The sequence below is a fragment of the Balaenoptera acutorostrata genome, chromosome 14 (genome assembly GCF_949987535.1).
Source record: "Balaenoptera acutorostrata chromosome 14, mBalAcu1.1, whole genome shotgun sequence".
Classification (NCBI taxonomy): domain Eukaryota; kingdom Metazoa; phylum Chordata; class Mammalia; order Artiodactyla; family Balaenopteridae; genus Balaenoptera; species Balaenoptera acutorostrata.
This window is the reverse complement of record NC_080077.1, coordinates 92,520,461-92,547,010: the sequence shown is the minus strand read 5'-3', so window position 1 is coordinate 92,547,010 and position 26,550 is coordinate 92,520,461. Positions and strand designations below refer to the sequence as shown.

General features: G+C 38.2%; 2 protein-coding genes across 11 annotated transcripts in view; one reads left to right on the top strand and one right to left on the bottom strand.

Moving 5' to 3' along the window:
• PHF3 (PHD finger protein 3) overlaps window positions 1-14,366 on the top strand; it is a 107,285-nt gene extending 92,919 nt beyond the window's left edge. For all 9 annotated transcript variants that reach the window (XM_057527728.1, XM_057527733.1, XM_057527731.1 and 6 more), the window contains 7 exons: window positions 1,753-1,884; window positions 2,746-2,881; window positions 4,650-4,845; window positions 5,354-5,501; window positions 7,708-7,797; window positions 9,831-10,026; window positions 10,249-14,366. In XM_057527728.1, coding sequence (XP_057383711.1) covers window positions 1,753-1,884; window positions 2,746-2,881; window positions 4,650-4,845; window positions 5,354-5,501; window positions 7,708-7,797; window positions 9,831-10,026; window positions 10,249-12,356 — 3,006 coding nt within the window. In that variant the 3' untranslated portion in view covers window positions 12,357-14,366. The remainder of the gene's footprint in view (window positions 1-1,752; window positions 1,885-2,745; window positions 2,882-4,649; window positions 4,846-5,353; window positions 5,502-7,707; window positions 7,798-9,830; window positions 10,027-10,248) is intronic.
• A 5,007-nt stretch (window positions 14,367-19,373) lies between these two features.
• Window positions 19,374-26,550, bottom strand: part of EYS (eyes shut homolog) — a 1,775,980-nt gene continuing 1,768,803 nt past the window's right edge. For both annotated transcript variants that reach the window (XM_057527983.1, XM_057527984.1), the window contains 2 exons: window positions 25,618-25,779; window positions 19,374-20,563 (listed from right to left, as the gene is read on the bottom strand). In XM_057527983.1, coding sequence (XP_057383966.1) covers window positions 19,374-20,563; window positions 25,618-25,779 — 1,352 coding nt within the window. The remainder of the gene's footprint in view (window positions 20,564-25,617; window positions 25,780-26,550) is intronic.

Here is a 26,550-nt window from a genome sequence, read left to right as displayed (position 1 = left end):
GTCCGTGCCGATAGCCGCAGCTTGCGCCCGTCTCTGGAGCTCGTTTAGGCGGCGCTCTGTATCCCCTCTCCTCGTGCACCCCGAAACAATGGTCTCTTGCCTCTTAGGCATGTCCATACTTCTTCCTGGACTCCCTCCCGGCTAGCCGTGGCGCACTAACCCCTTCAGGCTGTGTTCACACAGCCAACCCCAGTCCTCTCGCTGGGATCTGACCTCCAACGCCCGAGCCTCAGCTCCCAGCCCCGTCCGCCCCGGCAGGTGAGCAGACAAGCCTCTCGGGCTGGTGAGTGCTGGTCGGCGCCGATCCTCCGTGCGGGAGTCTCTCCGCTTTGCCCTCCGCACCCCTGTGGCTGTGCTCTCCTCCGTGGCTCCGAAGCTCCCCCCTCCGCCACCCGCAGTCTCCGCCCGCGAAGGGGCTCCTAGTGTGTGGACACCTTTCCTCCTTCACAGCTCCCTCCCACTGGTGCAGGTCCCGTCCCTATTCTTTTGTCTCTGTTTTTTCTTTTTTCTTTTGCCCTACCCCGGTACGTGGGGAGTTTCTTGCCTTTTGGGAGGTCTGAGTTCTTGTGCCAGCGTTCAGTAGGTGTTCTGTAGGGGTTGTTCCACATGTAGATGTATTTCTGATGTACTTGTGGGGAGGAAGGTGATCTCCGCGTCTTACTCCTCCACCATCTTGAAGCTGTCTCCTGTGTTGCATTTTTAAAACTAAAAAATTCTGAAAGTTACCAATGCTGAGAGTTTTCATTGGGAGTTTGTGAACTTGAAATATCTTTGAAGGTGAGGTGAATATATGACTTCAAATTATTGTGACCGCAAGATAGCCACATTATCCACTGTTTTTATTACAATGGCCTTAGAGTATTAGCCCTTTATTCTAGAAAATAGTGGTTCCTTATATATTAACTCTACACTATTTACCTGGTCTTAAGCATTAAGCCTCCATGTTGACCTTCTGCCAAATTTAGTTTGATGTGCAAGAGGCCTTAATTTGATACATTACACTCAGTCACATATTTCTTTACTTTCCCCTTGTATAATTTCTCGTAGTTTGCAAATAGTATCACCATCTCTTTTTTCCCTTCGTATCCCAAATGTGCACGTGCCTTTCTTCTTCTTTGAAACTGTGGCTGCAGGTGTCATCTGCATGGGAGACCAGCTGTTTCTTTCTTTGGGCTGTGTATCTGATTTCTTTCTTTAAAGGAAGATTTGCACTTAACAGTGACAAGACAAATGGCTGGATCCATCTTTACCTTCCTTAACCCATTCCACTCTCAGCTACCTTTTACTAGTTCTGTCTGCTCTTGCTTATTTATTATGCTTTGTTGCTGAGCTTGTTCACTGTCACAAAGTATGCTCTGTCAGGAGCCTTCTGATGGGGGCCGGCCCGTTTCTGTTGTCTGACTGAATTTCTGCTGCTGTGGGAGGTGCTAGAACATCAAGTTAGGGATCTAAGAGGAGCTCGATTGTTATTTCTCTGTGGCACCTGCTGAAACACTAGATCAGAAAGCAGATTTTAAATGTAAATATCATGTCTCATCACTTTGCAAATCAGACTACACTTCAGCTGCCTCCAGTTACTGTACATGTAAACTTCTCCAGGCTGACGTATGCGGTCTAATTCTTAAAACCCCAGCACTTGAAACTGACGTTTGCAAGTACTCAGTATATGTTTGTTGCTTGAGAGACTACCTAAAGGTCAAAAGTCATCTGTGATTTTAACTGTGAAGTTTTCTTTAAAATATTTCCTATTAGACCATAGAGATGATTGAGAAAGAACAGAGGGAAGTGGAACGACGACCAATCACGAAGATAACTCATAAAGGTGAGATAGAAATTGAGAGTGATGCTCCAATGAAAGAACAGGAAGCAGCCATGGAGATTCAGGTAAATGATGACAATAGAGGTAGCATGTTGTATAGTGCTCGAAACACGAAGATTCAGGAAAGATTTATTTGCCCGTTTTTGACAGAAGGGAACATGTTTTTACTTAACCATTTTCTTCTGTTAATACTTACAGTAATATCAAACTGAGCCTTACTCACATTAAATGATTCACTTGAAATATAAAAATAAAGGGGGGCGGACTTCCCTGGTGGTACAATGGTTAAGAATCTGCCTGCCAGTGCAGGGGACACGGGTTTGAGCCCTGGTCCGGGAAGATCCCACATGCCACAGAGCAGCTTAGCCCGTGCGCCACAACTACTGAGCCTGCACTCTGTAACCTGCAAGCCACAACTACTGAAGCCCGTGCGCCTAGAGCCCGTGCTCCGCAACAAGAGAAGCCACTGCTTCTCTTGTTCTTAAAGTAGAAAAAAGAATTTTTTAAACGGTGTATTTATTAGAGTTGTCTATATTATTGGTTTAATGTTGTTTTGAGAATGTTGAAAGCATTGTTTCTCTGTACGTAGTGTGCAGACCACCTGCATCATAGGCCTCGAAATCTGTAGGTGCTTCTTAGATAGACTCTAGTCTGAGAGCAGGTGTGGCTTTTCTTACTTTCAAATATCAATGAGAAAATAATATGAGATCTTGTTAGAGGCCTTGAAGAATGAGAAATGTTTGAGTTTTTGCTATGTTTTATGTCATAGTTAATATCTAGCATTTATTTTTTAAAGAAATCGTGAAAAACAACCTATGAATGGAGCAGTTTCATTTTGGAAAAATATCAGTATGAAATATCAGATGATTTAAATAATTGAGGCCAAAGTTTTTCTGTTAACCTATTTTTACTCTCACTGTTGTTAGGAACCTACAGCTAATAAGACAGTGGAGAAGACAGAAGGATCTGACAAACAGAAAGAAGAGATTGACTCCTTGTCTAAAGATACCACTAGTCAACACAGACAACATCTTTTTGATCTTAACTGCAAAATTTGCATAGGTAATTTGAAGTATTTCTTCCTAAATGTTGCTTTCATTTTGAAAGGGGAATACTTGTAAATTGTAATTTAAATAGGTTTTTGTTTTCCCGGTACTGGTGGTGAGTCAGATTGTGACTTAGTAGTAGTAGTGAAATCAATTTAGTAAGTAGTTCACTAGCATTTCAAAAACAAACGAAAACAGAGAATAGAAAATATCACAGTGAATTGCACTGATAAAGATAAGTATGATTTTGAGAGACTTTAGTTCCCGTTATTTATGTATAACAAAAAACCCCACACATGCATACATACATGTATACACATACATGTGCACAGACACACAGGGGTATGTGGAGTGTGCGTGTATGTAAGTAATGGATCATGATATAAAATGTTACTTTACAGATTTTGATAAAAATTGCTGAAAACCTGCTTTGGTAGGCCATATTAAAGATTTTAGTCTTCTATCTAAGAGCAGTGGGTAGTGATTGAAGGGTTTTTAGCAGGGGAATGATATGATCAGATTGGAATTTTATGAAGATTTCTCTGACTTTGAGTAGAGATTATGGTGAAAGAAGCCAAGAGAAGAAGGAGCGAGGCTAGGTGGGAGGCGTTTGTACGCTAGTGCAAGAGGGAGATGAAGGTGCTTTTAATTAAAGGGAGGCTTTGAGATACTCAGGTTAGGTAATATTGACACGTGTTGGAGACTGGATTTAGGGCATAAGAAATGGGAATGTGTTGAGCAAGAGTTTAAGTTTATATTCAGTTTATTGGTAAAGGTGGAGGATGAGAGTTTTTTAAAACTCTAGAGATGTAGCTCTCGATTTTTATTTTTTTTACTGTGGTATGCTAAAGGACTGATACATACTTTGTTCAGTAAGCTGAAAAAATTTTCAGGTTAGTTAACATGCTGCCCTCCATCATTGTTTTAGAGACTAGGCAGCTTTCTTATAATAAAAATGACATATCTTCTCAAAATTGTGTGTTCACAGTTGGTACAATGGTAAAGACTTAAAGGGGAGGGTGTTTTTAGACATTGTTATCTCTGAAGAAAGCTATCCATGGTTTACTAGTATTTTTAGTATACTCATTAGGTTTTTTGTCTGGGAAAAATCTTAATTTTTTTTTTTGTTAATTCTATTAATTTCTACTAATTTTGATGATTAAAATAATATTTATAATTAATATATTTAATATTGTAATATTTCAATAAATTTAATGGTAGCACACAAAGTATTTGTTAAATACTACTGGACTTGACCTATTTTCAGAAAGTTTGAATGAGTTTTCTTCTTGATTCTGTAAAGAAAATCAGTGTCATTTTCTAAACTTTACTAGTGGTTTTTCATGCTTAGTAACTAAGTAGCATTGTAGTATGCATATGTCATGGACTGCTGCTGTATGTAACACAAAGTAGGGATACAGATTTGTTTTACTTAGTTCCTCATGTTACCTCTCAAGACTGTTGGAATGTGCTGTATAGTTTAGTTTAAAAAATGTTTGCTAGGGAACCAGGAAGCCATTTTTAGGTTCTGGTTGTAATGTTTCCTTTTCAAAAGCTTGTCTGAGTTGTTTAACATTCTCTTTTTTTAATTTTTCACATCAATAAGGGAGGTGTTCTAGAACCCATTGTGAGAAAGATGATAGTTACAAATTACGCCGCCAGGAAGTGTATGGTTATGCAACAGGGCAGTCAGGGAAACTGAATAACTTTAGAAGTGAAAGTGGATGAAGTTACAGAAGTTTCAGTTTACAAAAATGGTATATTTTGGTGTTTTCTGACTTCAGGTCGAATGGCGCCGCCTGTAGATGACCTTTCTCCAAAAAAAGTGAAAGTTGTTGTTGGAGTATCTCGTAAACATTCAGACAATGAAGCAGAAAGTATAGCAGATGCTTTGTCTTCAACCTCGACTATTTTGGCCTCTGAATTCTTTGAAGAGGAGAAACAAGAGTCTCCGAAGTCAACGTTGTCTTCTGCTCCACGGTAATTTTCTGTTAGTTATAATTTCTGTTCTTTATAGCTCTTTGCCATATTATACCTGGAAGTCTTCAAAAACTTGAGACAAGTGCCATGTGTCTTAAGAAAGAAACCTTTCTTTTGAGACAGTAACTGTACCTTCCTGTACTCTAATTGAGATTTTTTAAAAGACTCTAAAAGTTAATTTAGAGATTTGAGTGTGTGGGGACTTGACTTTAAAACTCTCTTCAATTGCATTAGCTCCAAGAGGCAGGAGATAAGTCATTAAAGAAAAATTGCTTGCATTTCTCTGGACCATATTAGTCCACAAGACAGCCTAGAAGAAAGACTTTGTAAAAACATGGCTATGTAAATATAAGTACCTTAAAGTGAAAATATAAACTCTTTAATCATAGCCTTTACATATTTTGGTTTTCTTGACATGCTAAAATAGAAATGATTGATGAGTAAATAGAAAATGCATTTATTCACGAGCAGATCTTTAGGCTGAAAACTTCTTAATGTCATTTTTTAGTCCAGAGATGCCTGGAACTGTTGAAGTTGAGTCTACCTTCCTGGCTCGATTGAACTTCATCTGGAAAGGTTTTATCAACATGCCATCTGTAGCAAAATTTGTTACCAAAGCCTACCCAGTGTCTGGTTCCCCTGAGTACTTGACAGAGGTACTGTGAACTTCTCTACCCTTCTATGCCTGGGTTGACATATATGTTTCTGAAGCCAAAAGGCAAAGAAACAACATAATAAAATAAAAATATTTAATTTTCATTCATGATAAAAATATTTATTGACAGTGATCCTTAAACCATTCAATTAATGGAATTATGAGTCCACAAATGGAGTTTTAGAACTGTAGAAAGTTGTGCTCTGAAAGTATTAAATCCACATGTCCTGTACTCTTTCCAAGATGTATTCTCTGTCAGAATTAAAGATTAATGAGAGTCTGCGTGGATATCTAAGTTTTTCTTTAAATACAGACTTAAGTAAAAGATGGACAAATTTATGGCCTTCAGTGTTAGCTTGTCAGGGAGAGTTCTTCATTGTTATCAAGTCTTATAATTCCACTACTGCTTAAATTTCCCCAACTTCATGACTATGGTTCTTACCTGCCCATTTCTGTGAATATAGATACACACCCAGTTGACCCTTGAGCAACACAGTTTTGAACTGCGTGGTCCACTTACACACGGATTTCTTCAGTAGTGAAAACCACGGTACCACATGACCCGCAGTTGGTTGAATCCTCAGGTGTGGAACTGTGTATACGGAGGGGCAGCTGTAGGTTATACTCGGATTCATCAGCTGCGCAGAGGCGGGGCACCCTTAATCAAACCCTGTGTTGTTCAAGGGTCAGCTGTCTAGTTGAGACTCTCCAGTCAGCTGACAGTCCTGAGAGCAATGACCTTGGTTGCTGCAGTGGTGCCCTTGGTTGGTTTTATACCTGAGGGGATAGGAAGGGACTACTATGCAGTATTTATGGGAAACAAGCAGCTGTAGTGTTATAGTATTATGATTAGTGAGAAAGTACGATGTTTTCTGAACTCCTTTGAATAAAGTTTGTATATCTCTGTGTTTATGCAGAAGGAAAATAAATCAGTATATGTGTACTGTATTTTTGTTGAGATTATATTTTGCTATTATGTGCATATCTAACATTTTTTCCATTCATTCTCAGTCTGCTGACCATAAAGGCAAAAGTTTTTAAAAAAATGGTTTTCAGTATTTTATAAAACATAAATCATATATATGCCTGTTCTTTTTTAAGACTAATATAAACTTTTCTTTGTATTAGGATGAAATTAGTTTGGCTCAATGTGATGTTGCTTATCTAATCTCCATCAGCTTATTTGTCTAGTTGTGTTTTTGATTAATAAACAACTTTATTTTACATATAGTTTGGTTGGCAAGTAATATTTTAGATACATTGATTTTATAAGAAAAAAATTCAGTGCTTTTCTTTTTGAACAAATCTGTTTAGAAATTTAGTCTTTGATCAGTCCATGGTGAAGATAACTCTTCTTTTAAATGGATAATTAAGTCCTAACCTACGGGACCCTTTTGATTTTAAACAAAACTATTATTTTCTGAGCCAGTTTCTGTGTGATTGCTTTCCAGAACTCCACCTCTGCTTTCTACTTATTTTTAGTTTGATTTGAACTAAAATCCCAAATAAAAGAAAGCAATTAATCATTTAAATTTAATTGAATTTATATTTCAATTAATTCAGTTCAATTGAATTGAATTAATTTGATTAATTATGTTTTTTATGATTTTTCTCTTTTCATAGAAAACAAATATACTGATTAAAATTTCAAATATTCTTAATTGCACAGCTCTTGATTGATTTTATGTATAGTCATCTGTTCTCAGAAAGATTGTGCCTTTAAAAAAAAAATGAACCTTGCATTATTACAATGTTATTCTCTTCTGTGCAAAAATATACTCTATAATTAAGCTTGATAACTTCTGAAATCCAGCTGTTAGTGATAAAGGCATACCCGAACTCACTACCACCAAAAAAACGGAGGGGGAGGTGGGAGGGGAAAAACAATGTCCCCTAATATTCTGAAATCTGTTGTACTCTTCCTGGATTGTCAAACTGGGATGCTTGCACTGCTTCTTTTTCTTGACCTCAGATTCTTTCTTAACTGTGTTTTGGGCATCCATCTCAGTCATTTGGAATTGACATTTGAGGTAAAGCCTAATTGCCCTTCCTGTACTTTCTTATGTTCTCTGATGCATTTTATAATCTTACTTACTTGTTTTTTTATCACTATTTCAAATTAGTCTTAGAGCTAAGTTTGTATGAGGTATAGACATTATAATAAATATAATCTGTATACATTGATCACCCTCATGTCGTTACCACAGGATCTACCAGATAGTATTCAAGTTGGTGGTAGAATATCACCTCAGACAGTTTGGGATTATGTGGAAAAAATTAAAGCCTCAGGAACCAAGGTGAGGAGAACTTTTTTCACTCTACTAATATGAGATAATATTTGAAAAGTAAACCACTGAGAGTTCTTGTGCAAGGTCCCCTGGGGAGGGAGCCAGTACAAGTACTAAATCACATAATATGCCTGACAAAGCTGAACTATATAGCCATTTGCTAGAGCTCAAAGCCCAGCATTCCTTTCGTGGTATGCTCTCTCAGTAATTTCTGTCATTGTTTTGAAAGAAGTGTTTTAGAGTAAGTATTGAGATTCATCCTGGAATTTTGCCTTGCTTTGATTATAGACATTTGTTTTAGTTGGGGCATAGGCTAAGCTGTTGGGACAAAGAGACCCTAAAATATATTTATAGAATATAGTTGTTTATTTTCCTGTTATGTTAGGTAGGTCAGTAGTTCAAGGCTTTATTTAGGTTGTTAGATTATTCAGGGATTAGGCTCTTCTGTCTTGTTATTTTGCTGTTTTCAAGACTGTTGGCCTTATCATTCAAGCAGGGTCAAAGCTGACTTATCAGCACCAAGTGGGAAAAAAAGAATGTCTGTCCAGTTGTTTTAAAAGCAAGACCTAGAACTTGCAGTTATCTTTTCACTTCCTCTAACTTCATTGGCAAGAGCTTACTAATATACCTCATATGGCTACTAAGGAGGCTGGGAAGTGTGATCTCTATTGGATGGCCATGTGCCCAACTAAAAGTTAAGGGTTCTCTTTGTAATAGGAGGAAATGAGGAGGATGGATACTGGGAGATAATTAGTAGCCTCTGTAGCAATATCTCTCTTTTTCTTTTCTCTCTCTGTATCTTCTATCATTTCTTTAACTCAAAGAACATAACTACACAGGAATATTTAATCATTAGAAGAAATCATTTTTCCCTCCAAGGATGATAATACCCAGCATATTATAGACATTCAAAAAATAAATCTTGAATAAATGAACATTAATTTTTTTATCTTTTATGATCAGAAGTCTTTAGTAAGATTAGTAATGATCCATAATGGATAATCGTCAGCTGAAAATAATATTTTTTCCAATATAGATTTTAGAATTTAAACTGATACTGTATTAGAATACAAATAAAACTTTGAAGCAGTATAAAAAAAGTTACTCCATTTACTTGCTTTCACTTTCTCATGATAGTAAAAGTCATAGGAAGGTATTGGGAGGTACTACTCTTGGATGTTTTGGGAATGCTCTTGATCTGCCCCACTGGTACTGCACAGTGTGCTTCCATCTGGAGTTGTTGGCTCCAAAGGAGGACACTCTGGCTGACAGACCTCTTAGAAGAGGTGGAGCCATAGTTCAGCTCATTCATGTGTCTTCTCTAGGATCTCGCATCAGATTAGGCTTTGCAGTACATCTGGCTCTCCCCATTTCATGTTTCATGAAGAAGCATCCATTTTTCACACTACCAAATTAACACCAAATTGGGACTGTCTTTTCTATCTGAAACAAAGCCAAGAACCCAGAGGCAAGCAAATAAGTTCCTCAGTAAGCCAAATGCTTTTACAGAATTTATGGCTGTGTGTATTTGAGGTCTTTCACCCAGTCCCCTTTATTCCTAGATTCAGTCCCTCTAACTTGGATTATCCGTGGATTTGTGCGTTTCTGTGTGTGTGTGTGTGTGTGTACGTGATGGGGCGCTGGTGGTGGCTACTATTGATTTGCAGTGTGCTGAGAATATAGGCAGCCCTCTGTAGAAGTTACAACATTGGAAATAAGGACACAGTGTAGATATCAGGAGACATGGCTTTAAATATCTTCCCTGCCACTGACAGGTGTGTCACCTTGCACAAACTAATTACCCTGGGACTCAGTTTCTATGGGACAGTTTCAGATAAAACAAATCCACCAGTGGATCAGCCAGGATCTTTTCCTAAGAGTTGTTTCCTTTTAGTATTCATATCTGCATTTAAGTTGTAAGCCACGTTACTTGGTAACAGTCATAAAACTCAGCAGATCATTACTAATTGAGAATGGTATTTAAAACCAGGCTGCTGTTTAGGTTATTGTTTTAAACAACCATTTGTTATTTGCTTGAATAGGAAATTTGTGTGGTTCGCTTCACACCTGTGACTGAAGAGGATCAGATTTCTTACACTTTGCTGTTTGCGTACTTCAGTAGCCGGAAGCGCTATGGAGTGGCCGCTAACAACATGAAGCAGGTTAAAGACATGTACCTAATCCCTCTGGGTGCTGCGGATAAGATCCCACACCCTCTTGTGCCCTTTGATGGACCTGGTAGGTATCCGTTTAATAATAGAATATGAGTGAAGTGAGGTGAGAGGCAGGGCCGGAGCAGGAAAGCTGACTCTGCTTTCCTTCTCGGGGCCCAGCCCTTGAGGTCTGCCGTGACAGGGACAGGCACCCGTTGAGGAGGCTGTAGTAAGCTAGATGCAGAATCTTACTCTTTCTTGTAACGACTGACGATGACTGTTGATTGATGTTCTTGATCTTGTACAGGCCTTGAACTGCACAGACCTAATCTACTGCTGGGCTTGATTATCCGTCAGAAGCTGAAACGGCAGCACAGTGTCAGTGCCAGCGCTGGTCACCCAGCCGAGGTGCCTGAAAGCGCACCGGTAGCATTGCCGCCTGATAAAAAGAGTAAGATAGACGTTTCCACAGAGGAAGCCGCAGAAGAAGAAAATGACTTTTTTAATTCTTTTACAACTGTGTTGCACAAGCAAAGAAATAAGCCTCAGCAAACTCTTCAGGAAGACCTTCCAGCGGTCATTGAACCTTTAGTGGAAGTCACCAAACAGGAGCCACCAAAACCTTTAAGATTCCTTCCTGGGGTCTTGATTGGCTGGGAAAATCAGCCTTCTACTCTGGAATTGGCAAACAAACCTCTTCCTGTGGATGATATCCTTCAGAGCCTTTTGGGCACTACTGGTCAAGCCTATGAACAAGCTCAGTCAGGGACAGAACAAGACACTCTTAAAGAAATTCCATTTATAAATGAGCAAGCCAATCTGAAAGCAGAGAAGATAGATACAGTGGAAGCAACTGATGGTGAAGCCAAGGAAGTGAAGGTTAAGGGAGATAAGCCTTCAGAGTCGGCAGGTAGTTCAGTAGGAGAAGAGGCATCCGGAATGGGGGCCTCTGCTGTGTCTGCTGGGCCTTTGACAAGTCTTAGTCTCAGAGGTAAACCACCAGATGTTTCTACAGAAGCATTCCTAACAAATTTATCAATGCAGTCAAAACAAGAGGAGACAGTGGAGAGTAAAGAGAGAGCGTTAAAAAGACAGCTGCTACAAGATCAAGAGAATAACTTGCAAGATAATTGGACTTCAAATACTAGTTCTCCCTGCAGGTCTAATGTAGGAAAAGGAAACATAGATGGTAACGTGAGTTGCAGTGAAAACCTTGCTGCTAATACGACACGGGCCCCCCAGTTTATCAACCTGAAAAGGGACCCTAGGCAAGCAGCAGGGCGAAGTCAGCAGGCGTCTGCTCCAGAAAACAGGGACGGAGATAGCTGCCGGAATGGAGAGAAGCAGCCGCTGCCTGGCCTATCGCACAAGGAGCACTTAACCGAACAAAGCAGTGTCGAGGAAAAGTTGCCTTCTGTAGAGAAAAACTCATGTATTCAGCAGAGTGATGATTCCGGGGTTGTACAGAACTCGCCATCAGCAGAAAACGTACACACTTCTCAAACGGAACAAGCAAAACCCTTACAGGAGGAGATTTTAATGCAGAATATTGAAACCGTGCACCCGTTTCGGAGAGGATCAGTAGCAGCCGCATCTCATTTTGAGGCTGGAAGCACATGTCAATCTGAATTTCCTGCTAAAAGCATCAGCTTCACTTCCAGAAACACCAGCCCCAGAACAGGTGCAAACTTTTCACCCGTAAGGCCACAGCAGCCCAACCTTCAGCATCTCAAGTGTAGCCCGCCTGGATTTCCATTTCCAGGACCTCCGAATTTCCCCCCACAGAGCATGTTTGGATTTCCGCCACATTTGCCACCCCCGTTACTTCCCCCTCCAGGCTTTGGCTTTGCTCAGAATCCCATGGTTCCCTGGCCACCTGTTGTTCATCTGACAGGCCAACCGCAACGTATGATGGGTCCCCTTTCACAAGCGTCAAGGTATCTAGGCCCACAAAATTTTTACCAGATTAAAGACATTCGGAGGCCAGAAAGGCGCCATAGTGACCCTTGGGGTAGGCAAGACCAACAGCGACTGGATAGACCATTTAACAGGGGCAAAGGGGATCGTCAGAGGTTTTATAGTGATTCACACCACCTGAAGAGAGAGCGCCATGAGAAGGCGTGGGAGCCGGAATCTGAAAGGCATAGGCGCAGAGACAGAGCCCAGGACAAGGACAGAGACAGGAAGAGCAGGGAGGAGGGGCACAAGGATAAAGAGAGGGCACGGCTGTCACACGGGGAGCGAGGAGCAGGCTGGGACAGCAGGAGTGTAGACAAGAAGGCAGACAAAGCTAAGGGTGAGGACCAGGAGAAGGACAAAGAGCGGGAGAAGGGCAAGCACAGAGAAGGAGAGAAGGACAGAGACAGGCACCACAAGGACAGGGACCACACTGACAGAGCCAAAAGCAAAAGGTAGAGCCGGCAGGCTGCTCCAGGGGCGCGTTGAAACAACTGTTAAGTGTTGTATCTTTAAACCTTTGTATGATTGCCTGCTAGGATCATGCCATCTTTTACGTTTTTAATATTGGTGGTTTGCAGAACAGTGAATTCTGTGTGTCGGTGCAGACTGCTCTGGGCCAGGGCTCACCGCCCCTTCTTCACACCAACTGCCCTCGTTATAGGAATTTAATATTTTTAAAAGTTTTACATTGCTGTATATTCAAAGATTTGTTTTATTAATATGCAATAAAGGCTTAGAAATTTTAGTTTTATTCCTTAATTGGTAAACATGGTTAATTATGGAATATATTTACTGCCTCTAGTGAATGTCCTTTATATAATGACTAATTTGAGAGTAACGTGTCCTCTGTAAGTTTGTTTTAAATTGCACTGTTTTTAAAGAAACTGTAGAGGAGCAACAAAAAGCCAAGCAACTTTGTAATTGGATTATATTAATCATTTAGTGGAGCAGTTTTTGACCAAGAATCAGAAACCCAAGGAGTACATTTATTGCTTTAGTCTGCACTCATTGAAGGCGTTTGTTACCGTACTACAGCTTTGTGGTAGTCCATTGTTTTCCTTTTCCTTTTTGGCTCTTCAGAAACTTGAATACTTAAGCTTGTACATGATCTTGTGTTTTGCTATCCTTTTTACTGTAAAATGTAAATATTTTAAGGGATATTTTGATTCTAAATATGATAAAAGAATTTCTCACCTATTTTGTGTGTGTGATTTGAAATTCAGTAGTAAAATAATTTCTTCTTTGAGGCTTTAAATACCTTTAGACATTGTTCTTCTCTTACTCAGCCAAGAGCATATAGGCTAAGATGAGGAGAAAAACGATTTCTTTATCTTAGATTGTAGGCTATTGAGATAAATCGTGTAGTTCTGAAGAAGCTAGAATTTAAAACTACCACTGAAAAACTGTGCAGCTATAACCCACTTTGTAGGTATGTTTCTGAAAACTGGTACACCGTCAAAATTTGGTACACTGACTAATCATTGTAAGACCACAGAACTTTTGTTTAACAGAAACGTGTTGTGAATCTTTCTGTAAAATGTGTAATTAACTGTAATTTGTTTGGGGGGTAAATAACTACAGTGTCGTATGCTCGTTTTTCTTGAAAGCACAGGGAGGCTATTGCTAATCTAAACCTAAATTTATTTACACCCTTAACTACATATACTTTATTCACTGCTATAAGTTAAAGCAGTGGCTACCAAATGATACTAACATTTGAGACCAAAAGGAGGGAAAGAAAAACCAGTATTTTAACTTACCTGTAGTAATGAAGAAAAATATACGTGACTTCACAAAATTAAGAAGATAAAGTTTGTTTTCCTAAAAAGTCTACAGATTAGAGTTAAAAATGGGTTTTGAAACTGAATCAGCCTTGCTGTTTTTACTGGAGAGAAAATGAGTGGAAATTCAAAACCAAACCATTTTGTCTAACTTGCAGCAACTTGAGACCCCCCCTTTTTTTTTTTGTCATCCATATCCTCTGAAATTTATCATCATATATGTTCTAAAACAGAGGACTTGTATTCAAATAAAGTTTTTTTTTAAAATTTGCTCTACTTTTCTTTTGCAAGCTGACTTGTTAAACGAAAACGAGTCTGTCTGCCAACAGAAAAAACCGAAGGTCAGTCAGCTTTTGCACCATTATGAAGAAATTATTCTCAAGGTTTTACCAAAAAAAGTCCCCAAACCAAGATAAAAATTAGGCTCTTTTATTTCAAATACAGTAATCCCTTGGTATCCTTGGGGGACTGGTTCCAGGAACCCCCAACCTGTACCAAAATCCGCGGATGCTCAAGTCCCTTATATAAAAGGGCATAGTATTTGCATATAGCCTACATACATCCTCTTGTATGCTTTAAATCATCTCTAGATTACTTACAATTTTATAAACCTAATACAATGTAAATGCTATGTAAATAGTTGTAAATGTGATACAAATGCTATGTAAATAGTTGCTGGTGCACAGTAAATTCAAGTTTTGCTTTTTGGAACTTTCTGAAATTCTTTTCTCCTATCTGGTGGTTGAATTCAAGGATGTAGAACCCACAGATACGGAGGGTCAACTGTGTGTATGTCAGTAAATCTGCTTTCACTGATCTATCTGGTCGAGGGGTTGATGAGACACCAGGTTTCTTTTGCAAGGTACAAGAAGAATGGATTAACCAACTGAAGAAAGCCTTTGAGTCAGTTTTTGATTACCTCTTAGCCAATAGTTTTTTATACATATTGTTGGGAAATTTAAAAGTCTTTCTTCATATCTCGTAGAATCACGGTAGATCCCATACAGCCCTCTGCTAGTAATGGCCACGTCTTCTGGTATTACAGGGCTGCTAAATGCTGGAACAGATCTCCTAACCCCTGGGACTGAAATATTGTGGAGAGTAGCTATGGACATGTTGAGTATTTTGAGGCTTTTAACTTGTGAGGAAAGAAAGGGAAAAAGAGAAAAGTTCTCAAATGAGTAGTAGTAGCTCCAAAGCCATTCTCATTCTTTCAGTTTCACCTACCAATCATCCTTACACAAACTAGTAGTTATATGAAGTTCATCTTTTAGTTTCTCCTGTTTTAAGAAAAGCTTGCTCTTTAAAAACAGTTTGATGTTTTCAAAAATTTAGAACCATCTTAAGACAGTTTATACACACCTGTTAAGTAAAATGTACCAGGATGTCTCAGTACTTACCAAGTCCGCCCCTTGTAATCCTTGTGTCGGTGAGAAAGCCTCCATGAACACCCCGTTTGTCAGACCTCATGTTGAGCGCTTTATGTGAACCTCGGTCAGCCTGCAAGGTGGTGATTTACCTTAGAGCTGAGGCAACTGGGACTTAGAAAAGTTGGAAAACTCATCCAAGGTTAGACTGCTGTTGTCAGAGCTGGAATCCTAGCTCAGCTCTACTTTTCTCCAAAGTCTGAATGTGTGGTGGTTGTGCTCTGAGAATGGAGAATGGTAGAGGGACAGAAGCCTGATGATTACACACACCTTTCACAGCCCTTTTTCTCGCCATCCCACCAACCTGTCTGAAACGCCACCGGGCCACCCGTTCCTCAGAGTGAGCAAAAAGACATAACCAAAAGTCTGGGTTCTCCTGTACAGATTTGCAAAGTTTATATTCATTTCAAATCCTAATTCTCCAGTCCTCTTTTATTAGTTTTCTATTGCTGCTGTAACAAATTATTACAAATTTAGTGGCTTGACATAACACAGATTTATCTTACACTTCTGTGGATCGAAGTCTGATGGGGATCTCAGTGTTGTCAAAGGGTGCGTTCCTTTTCTGGAGGCTCTGGGAAGAACCCATTTCTGTGCGTTTTCCATCTTCTGGAGGCCACCCACCTTCCATGCCTCATGGCCCCTTCCTCCATCTTCAGAGTCAGCAACATGGGGCTGAGTCTTTCTGCCGTCTCTGACCCTCCCTTCTGATTTCCTCTTCCACTTCTGAGGACCCTTGTGAGCACAGTGGGCCCACAGAGATAATCCAGGATAATCTTATTTTAAGGTCCACTGATTAGCAACCTAAATTCCATCTGTGACCTTAATTCCCCTTTTCCTGTGTAACCTAGCATATTTACAGTTTCCAGGGATTGAGATGTACAACTTTGAGGGTCGTTATTTACCATAGCTCTTAACTTGCTAATTGTAGCTTAAATTGTAGGTGAACCAAATCCTAGTTACAAGTTTTTTGGAGTTATGAAACATCTAAGGCCATAGTAAATGTTTAAAAATTAAGAAAAATAATACCAACAATAGGAAAATGGAGTGACAAGTTAAGCCACTTGGATATTATTAACGTGTTTATGTATGTGCAATAACATAAAACTACTTGCCAGCTGGTGAATTTACATACAGCTGTTCTCAGTTTTTTTAATAGCAGCTGTGTATACATCCAAGTTTAAGTGCATTGTGAGCTTGCTGGTGAACCGGATCTTATTAAAGCAAATAGTTTAATTTAAATGTTTGAACATACCGGTTGCATTATTCCCATCTCCTCAGATCCCTCTAAAACAATGGTCAGGTTGCCACTTAGTAATGACCACAAAAGGCAGTTCACGTAGTCAACACTTGACTTTTGTCTCCCAAGGCAAATCATGAATAAAATTGGTTACTGCTCTTATGAAGGTGCCAAACACCCTGATTCTTTGACTTCTGTTTTATAAAGAATTTTAATTCATGTGTAGAGCAAGAGGGTACATGAATGGGTGAGTTGAAACACAAATATTAGGTCAATAGCTAGAAGTGTCTTAAAAAAATGAGTTCATTGTTTTATAGGTAAATATTTCTATCTCTTGGCTAAGGTATTTCAGCTTACTTTAAAAAATGGTCTCATGTTTACATTCTACACTTTGTTTCAGAAGCATCATGATGTTATAGTAAAATGATCTGAAAGGTCCTTATCAATTATTTTTATTTTGTGATGGAAAAGCATATCACATAGGAAATCTTCAACGCCATCATCACTAGGATAGCAAAAAACAAATAATGTTGATAACTTACCACACAAAATTTTGGATCTTAAGGTGAAAAAATATTTTAACCAGGTCATTCTGACTTACAGGAGAATCTCTAAGTAGCAGTGTTCAGTTCTTTTGTGCCTATTCAGGCATTTGCTAGGTTCTTAGAATTCAGTGGTGAGCAATACCCTAACCCTCCAACCTCTTGGAGCTTGCAGTGTGGTGTAGAAAGGCCAGTGGTCACATCTGAATGTAAGACGACAGCTGTGAGAAGCAGCTTTAAAGCAACAATTCTCAAACTTACTGGATTCAAGACCCCTTTACACTGTTAACAGTTACTGAGACCTCTAAAGAGCTTTTGTTTTTTTGGATTGTGTCTATCCTTATTTGGCGTATTAGAGATTAAAATTTTTTAAATTGTAAAAATACTTGTTTGACAGTAATCCCATTATATGTTAATAACATTTTATGTAAAATAACTTCCAAGCTAAGTCAATTTAGTTAAGAGAGTGGTCTTTTTCATGTTTGTATGTCTCCAGTGTCTGACTTAAGACACAGCTGGATTCTCTTATCTGCTTCTGCATTTAATGTTTGGCAATATGTCATTTTGTTTGAAATACATGAAGAAGATCTGGCTTCACAAAGATTTGTCGTTGGGAAAGGAAGAATCTGTCTGGATCCCCTGAAAATGTCTAGGGGCCCTCGGGTCCTTCGACTCTACTTTGGGAAGTGCTGCTTTAAAGAAAGGCACACTGTATTATGAGAAGATGTGGCCAAATGTGATGGGGGTGTGGTATAGGCAAAGTTTCCTTGAAGCTTTTGTAGCCTTCCTAAAACAGCTTTCTTGCCTTTTTGCATAAAATGTGTATCTTTTAAAGTCAGCTATCAAAAGGAATTTTTTTAGAACATTATGATCTCAATAGCTCCAAAGTTGAATGGTATGGACCAAAGCAAATTTAGGTCACAGTTTTTCAGCATATGTTGGATGGAGTTGTCTTGTGTAGTTTCTATTAAAAAAAACAAAACCTTTGAATTGATGCATAGACCTTCTGCAGTTGTACCTTACATTATATTTTGCTCACACACTTTCTAACGTTGATACGAATAGTATGTCTGGGGACACTTTGTGTCCCATCGAATAATGCCAAAGTTCTTAACTTTGGTTTTGGGACTTTCCAAGACTGTCTGTAGCTTTCTGATTGCACTGGAGTGGCAAAAATAACAAGTCAAAAAAAAAAAAAAAAAAAAAAAAAAAAACAACTGTAAAGTTCTGCAATGATAAACTGTTCATCTAGCTGCTTTGTATAGACTGGAATCTGTACAGGCAGATTTTGATTATTAATAGCATTGGCAAGTTAAACTATGCATTAATCCTATGTGTAAAAATCTTTTCTCCATTTAATAGATAATTATAGATTTTTCCTTTTCAACTTTACATGCTCCTATTACCAAGATTTTTTCCTCCACACGGTCCTGTTCTACCTGTTAGAGCTTTATGTCGGTCATGTGTTGTCAGTTGCTTTCCTGGTGGCAAAATTGTCATAAATACCAAACTCTGAAAATGTTAAGTAACAACAGCAGCAATGACTGTCTCCCAGTCTGAACAGTGGGCGGGTGAAAATGCTCTTCACAGTTACACCAGTAACTGGTGTTTGGGCAAGTTATGCTTTTAATAGCACAGATATTATCAGGACAATAATTTTCAATAACATTATTCAGAACCTGTTTTATGCTCAATTTGGAGACCTGTAGACTTGAATGGTTAAATATAAATGAAGTTTAATTTTAAAATTTGATCAGTTATATAAGTACATGGTTTAAAAAGTCAAGAAATTCTACAACATTTATAAACAAAACCCAACAGTGTCTGCACTGCTCTCCAGAGATAACCACAACCAATTCTTCTGGACATTTCTTAGGATATTTGTGAGTGACATGTATATGCTATCTTTTTAAGTTCAAAAAACACTATAATATCTATTGATAACGTACAGTGGAAGACAAGGATGTAACTTTCACCAGGTAACTCTCCTTTCCCCCATCTTCCGCCTCCCTACATTCATTCAATGATTTTTGGTTTAAGTCTGTATTCAGATTTCACATTATTTCAATCATATAACTCTTCATAGCTGAACAATGTGATAGACTATGATATTTCCTTTGTTAATAATTTTAATTTTTCCTTTGGTTAATACTTTTTGCCTTTTTATTATTTTTCTTTGTATGTATCACTAATTCATTTTCACCTAAATTTTATTTAAAAAGCAGTTCACAGATGAATAAACACTAAATGAACTAATGGAGTGAAAATTCAGGACTCAGATAAATGGGATGTAGGAAAAATGACCAAAATCTTTTCTTCAGCTATATTTTATAAGCTTATTAAAAAAAAGAAGTGTTAACATTTAGACTATTTCAGGTAATAGTAAACAGTTGATTTCCAGTAAACAGTATGCCAAAGAAAGAACTATCAACTCTATTTACAGATATATTTTATATATTTAAATTGCTAGTTTGTTTGTTAACCTAATCTTGTTCATCACCATTATAAACATTGTATCCTTCTGACTTAATTAACTCAATTCTTTTTGAATCCTGAAAAAATACATCTTTAATTTTGCCAACAAAACTTCTTTTAAAAATCTCTTGAGTAACAATATTTACCTTTCGGCCATATTCAAAGCCCCCTAGATAACAAATACCATCATAGTTTAGAGCAACAAACTTTTTGTGTGGATCAGTATCCTCAGAGAGAATTAGATTGTCATCTAGGTAGGCCTTAATAAGAGTCTGATTTTGAATTATAATTAAATGGTACCATTTATTGCGACAGAATGTACCATTGCTATAAATCATAGGCGCAGAGATGCTTTCTCCTAAGTTAACTGCTATTTTCAGGCTCTGATTATGGAGACCAATGGCCAGAAAATCGTTTTCTTCACTTTGAGCTTTTCCTATCCATACAATTAAACCTTCTGTTTCAGTAGTACTGAAATTTAAGGCTATAGTAGTGAACTGAAGATTTCTCATTCTGTAATCTGGATCAGTGTATTTAATGTAAGAATTACCCATAAATTTTGCAGTTGAAAATGAAGTGTTGTTTTCACAATACCTTCCCACCCAACCCAAAGTACACGAACAACTGTAAGAAAATGATTGGTCAGGTATACATAGAGATTGGTGGAGGCAAAGATTATTCAAACAGTACACAGACTGGTCACATGTATTTCCTGCCCAATGTGGTAAGCAGCTGCAAGAAAAAGTTGTGCCGTTTACCATACATTCACCCCTGTTTTTGCACACCTTGTACCCACAGGCTGTCCCATCACAGTCACCTACATTTGAACCACCTTTTGCTCCTAATTCGGTTAATTGTAATTCTTGGTTATTTATAATAACTTCTCGAACACAACCTTGAAAACCTACAGGTTCTTTCCCTGTTGCCATGGGATTTACAAGATTTAAGGATGACACTCCTCCAATATAGAAGTCGGTATTTGTGTCCAGGGAGGTCATTTTAGCGTTGGCTTTTTCTGTTACATTTATCCCATCCAAAGCCAGGTAGCTTTCTGCACCATCTCTTCCTGCTTTTATCACATGCCAAGTACTTCTATTAATAGTTACTTTTTGGAGAGTTTCTAGAACGATAGTTCTGTCACCAAGATTGTAGCGGAGTTGAACAGAACCGTTTACTAAAGAGATACATAAAAAATCACCTGTGGAGAAAGAAAAGCAACAGTAAAATGTCACTTCATTAAGAACTCTTGCCCCTTTTTGGAGAAAAAAGATTACAAATCTTGATCACAGTTATGTTAGAGAGTTTTGTGTCCATTTACAGATCAAAATATATCTGTATACATTCATACACATACCCTGTATTCTTTTGTTCTGGAGTTCGCCACACGTTTTCCCTGGTTGTAAATATTTCACACTGAATGAATGTATTGTGGTACCAAGTTAAAGTGAGGTTTTTCTTTAGTGGTTTAAGTTAAGGATGAGTGTGTAAAAATTAAGTTGGATGTTTTACTCTGAGCCACTGAGTCTGTTTTTGACAGACGTTGGTGGTGGGGGGAAGATAAGAGAAGTGTTGACTGGAAAAAACGCACAACCTACAAGTTGAGAATTATGTTTTATTTGGCGGACTTTCTGAGGACTTAAAGCCCGGGAGACAGGACTCTCAAATCACTCTGAGGGACTGCTCTGAAGAGGCGGGGCGGGGCCGGGGTGTGGGGAGATGGACGACAACAGGATAGAATCAACAAGGACCAGGTGGTCAGAACATCAAAAGATTACTGTTAGTTAAAGAAAACCAGACATCTCAAGCTAAGGAATTTAGTGCTTTTCTATGTATGGGAAGATGCAAGAGTCTGGACTCTCTGAAATCATTCCTTTGACGTGGCACCTCAGCTACCTGGGGCCAGTGTCCTGTGCTTTCTCATCCTGAGTCTCCTCAAGGTGCACCGTCGGGGGGGTGGGCTGCAGCAGCTGACTGCTTGATGCGGGGCATCCTGTTTCCATCCTGCGTTCCCTCGGGGCTCACCACTGGGGAGGCTGCAATGTGGTGGCTTGATGGCTGCAACATCCTTTGTTTACTGATAGGACAGCAACATTTCTCCTTCACAGAAGTAAGAGCAGTTAGTGGTGGTGCTATGAAAATCTCATATCGTGTGCTTTCCAAAGTTTCAGCCATGCTCTTGGCAGCAAGCTCTATCTACAAGTACACAAATCTCTATGAGCTCTCTGCTTGGGTGTTTTAAAGGCACCTCAAGCTCCAGAGTTTCTCTCAGTTTGTGAACTTCCTTCCATACACCTGGTCTCCTTCAGTCTTTCCAAACTCAGCTAAGTCACTCCATCCATCCAGTGATCAAATGAAATATTTGAGTGTGATCCTGGGTCTCTAATCAAACAGATTTTACTAGCATTTTGGTTCATTGTAAACATCTTCATTCTGCCTACTTTATAACTCTATAGTCATGTCTGAACAAATCTGAACAAATAGGATCCAGCATGTGTATGAAGTTGCAGTGGGGCATTCAGAGGAAAAGCAAATGCAACTCTCCATGCCTGGGAAAAGAATGTAGCCCTGCAAGGTAAGATTACTTCCAGAGGGCAGCAAAGTGTTTAACATAGCAGACCATGTAGAAATCTTCCTTGAGACTGTATTTTCCCTTCCCCCTAACATTTCACCACCAATAAAATTTTCCCTTTTCTTGTCCAGGGAGATTTCTTGACAAGTGCTACTCTCCTCCTACATGCACAGTCCACACTGTCTCACCTCCTTCCAGCACCCAATGTCTGTTCTTTTTCCTCCCCTTTGTGGTCCACACCAGGCTATTCAAGGATGGTTGGGAGACCTAGCAGCTCTAAAGTCACGCACCTCTCATTTCCACCTGTATGAGCCCATGCAAAATATGGTTGTCTGGTTTTTAATCATTTTCCTCATAGAGAATTTCTAGTGAATATAATCTACATCATTATATCCATGATTATTTGACTAACAGCTGCCTTATCCACCAACTTGTAAGCTTCATGAGAATAGGATCTGTGCCACTTTGGCTCAACACTTTATCCCCTGCCCCGTGCACAGTGTCTGGCACAGAAGATGCTCATAAGTAATTGTTCAATTAGGAAATTCCTTTTGTATACTTGTGGGGTGAGATGACCCGGTATTTCTCAACAGCTAGTTTTAGGCTAAAGGCAAAAAAAAAAACAAAAAACAAAAAACAACCATCTTTTCCCTGTAATATACATAAGTTTAAAAATTTTCCTGACAGGGCTTCCCTGGTGGCGCAGTGGTTGGGGGTCTGCCTGCTGGTGCGGGGGGCACGGGTTCGAGCCCTGGTCTGGGAGGATCCCGCGTGCCGCGGAGCGGCTGGGCCCGTGAGCCACAATTGCTGAGCCTGCGCGTCTGGGGCCTGTGCCCCGCGACGGGAGGGGCCGCGATGGTGAGGGGCCCGCGCACCGCGATGAAGAGCGGTCCCCGCACCGCGATGAGGAGTGGCCCCCACTTGCCGCGGCTGGAGAGGGCCCTCGCACGAACCGAAGACCCAGCACAGCCAAAAATAAATAAATAAATAAATAAATAAAATTTAAAAAATAAATAAATAAATAAAAAAAAGCACCAAAAAAAAAAAAAAAAAAAAAAAAAAAAAAAAAAAAAATTTTCCTGACAAAAGAAATTCAGTTTATTCATGGATTTTCTAACATAAACACCATTTTAAGCCTAAAGAAAGAAGCTGCATTATGAGATTTTAGGTTATATATGAAAAAATTAAGTACAAATTGAATCATCTAAATTTTTATACCACAGAACCTAGAACAATGAAATATAATTGATATTAAGTTTTAAAATTTATAACACTCCGAATATACTTTATGGCCTGTAAGTGGGCACAAACCTCTTTCACAGGATCATGGAACAAGTTTCTCTTGCTACTTGTAGCATGTTCTATAGTAAATAATCCTCAATAAAGAGCTACGTTGGAATAAAAAATATCTAAAAAAGGATTAGGAAAGCTGAAGCTGTGATCTGTAATATTCCTGACCAAGTTGACAACCAGAAGAAAGGGCAAGGAGAATAGCTTCAGCCAAAGAAGGCTAATCTTAACGCGACTTTGCTTGTATGCTCTTGTCTTATTTCTCTTTTATTGTTCACTTGTTTGAATATGCTTTAACTTTACATTGTGGATGACGAGGCGTTTTCAATACACATTTATCTGTGAGGATTGTAACCACATCAAGATGAAGTCAGGCTATCTGTGATTAATTGGTGCTTAACATAAAATTGATTTTGCATCAAAAAAGTTCATTTTAAGGTATTAACTATTTAGCAGAAACAGATAAACAAGTGCCAAGGTTTATCTCTTTAAAATTTCTTTCCAAAATCAGAGATCTAAAATCAGCTAAGATAATTTTTATGTTATTTTGTTTTAAATTTTGTACTATTTGAAGTTATTCAAATTATTAAGCTCTAAAGAGAAACAGAAACCTTGTTAATTGAGAATTTGTTTTTCTACATATGAAAACCTAACTGGCTGCTGATATCTAAATTTGTGGGTTTTGACGTTGTGTATTAAGTGTTTGGGCATTTTTACTAATAGCTCCTCTTAGCAGAGGATCAGCTAGAAGGCTTGGTTAATGTTTATATCAGACATAGCTCTTAGAGAAGGTCAAAGTACGGGGCAGTCACCTGTATTTTATGCAACCTTAAGTGAATGAAACATACTTTACCACCTGATTATTAATAAATAAGTTTATACCTTTCATCTGATAATTACCTTCAGGTTAATCCAAGTCTGAGAATGTATAGATTTAATATTTTAAAGTTTTCATGAGTTCCTTACATAAGTGTCAAATGCAGCACCAGTTATGACACGAAACGAATCTATTTTCATCTTTGTTAATAGTGTCTAATGGCATAAAAAAGGAACATCTTGACTGTCATGAACTGAAATACAAAGCTATTTAGATGTAAGAAAGCGTGCTCCCTCTCTCTTATGTGTGTTAATGTAAATGAGCTTTTTATTTTATATACATAGATATAACCATCCAGTGTACTGGTTATAAAACGATAGCACAACATTCTTGGCCAGTCACAATCCTGAGTATCTCTTCATTTTCTGCCCTTATCATACAAAGGTTAACCTTGATTCTTATGAGCAATACAACTTAATATGATTGTCTTTTAATGTCTCGATTTAAAAATAGAAATTTTCTGTTTGTACATGATTCTCCCATTTGGCATTTTCATGGGGAGATTTAAATTAATCATACATTTAAAACCAAATATCAAATCTCAGGAGAACAAACCTCTTCTAAGAGATTTATCTTTTTCCTTTGAAATTATCATCTTTTCTCCTTGAAATTATTTTGAAAGTATTTGACCAGTGCCTTGAGATGGAACCACTTTTGTCTAATTCTCTGAGAGTCTCATTATTTAGCAGCGTATTAAGGCACCTTTAAAAGAACTCCTTATACTAGATTGTGAAAATCAGAGCATCATTTTTGTTCACTGTTGAAACAAAATAAACTGATTTATTTATCATTACAAAAATTTCATTTTCTGAGGAACAAGTTGAAAGAAAAGCCAAATGTAAACATTTAAAAATATTTGGCAGTAGAAATGTAACTATATAGGCAAATGTCTTTGTCAAAGTTCTGGAGAAAGATATTATGAAGATGGAAATCAAGAGTTAGCAATAAAAACTCAAAAATCAAAATTCCAAACTGAAGCATACTAAAATATTTTTATTTCATATTATTTTATGATAATTTATGCAATTTTTATAGTTAAGAAACATTTTTATAAACTTATTTTGGAACATGGGTCCCAGGTTTACTATTTAAATGGCTGAATAACTTAAAGGAATTTTTTTGAGTTATAAATGTGGATGGATTTACTGGGAATATATCAGTCATGCCTTCCTTTCCTTTATCTTTTATATGCATATTTTGTCCATTTTGACATAGGACTATTATGCATAACTTCAACCTCTTTTTTTGATGGGATTGTTATAAAGTTGAGCATATGCTATATCTGGACTTTGCTAACTGTAATTCTAACAAAGCTCTTGCTATTTTGCTAACATTCATATTAAGGAGTCAATTCAAAGCATACATTTGCAGTGACCAATAGAACAAAAAGATCAAATGTTTACATATTTTATAGACTAAGTGACTTAAAAAAATACTCTCTGACACATCACTTAAGAGCCCATTAGGAATTCATTAGAATTTTTTTTTTCCCCTGCAAAGATCTTGCCAACTTTACCTGACTGTGCTTGTAAGCGTTGGGCAACGTAGAATAGGATGCCATCTGCAGTAAGAGGCTGGAACTGCAATTGAATATGTGTCTTTTTTCGAATGGGAAAGGAAGCAAAAGACATCCAGGATAATTCGTGGCTTTTGAAAGATGGATCACTTATAGACAAAGCTTAAAAAACAAAACAAAACAAAAACCTGAATTTCAAAAGTGTGTTGCTCATAAATACAATGAATTCACATAGTTTTGTCATTTAAGAATTTACCTTCCAAGAGTTGCTCCCAACTGAGCACATTGAACCTTGGTAACTCTGTTCTAATCCCACTAACTAGAGGCCAATTAAAAAAACCTTCTGTGCTCCTTTTGTTTGGTACTGTGTGACACAAATCCTCTGCTCCAGGTTACATTATAGATAGACTTCAGATGCATAGATTCTGAGAATATCTTATTCTTATCTCAAAAATGTGAGATTCTAGGGAATGTCTTACATTAAAAATGCTTACATTAAAAAAGATTCAAATAGGGGAGGATAGAAAGCATCACTATATGAATTATTCTTCAGTTTCTATATATCTGATTAAAATATAAAGTATAATCAAGTCAAGAGATATTTTAAGTGATTATATATATATTTTTTTATTTTTATTTTTTCTTTATTATTATTTTTGGGGGATGCGTCTGGTCTTAGTTGCAGCATACGGGGTCTTTGTTGAGGCCTGCGGGCTTCTCTAGTTGTGGCACGTGGACTCCAGGGCGTGTGGGGTCCAGAGTGCATGGACTCTGTAGTTTGCAGCACGCAGGCTCTCATTGAGGTGCGTGAGCTCAGTAGTTGTGGCACGTGGGCTTAGTTGCCCTACAGCATGTGGGATCTTAGTTCCCTGACCAGGGATCAAACCTGAGTCTCCTGAATTGGAAGGTGAATTCTTTACCACTGGACCACCA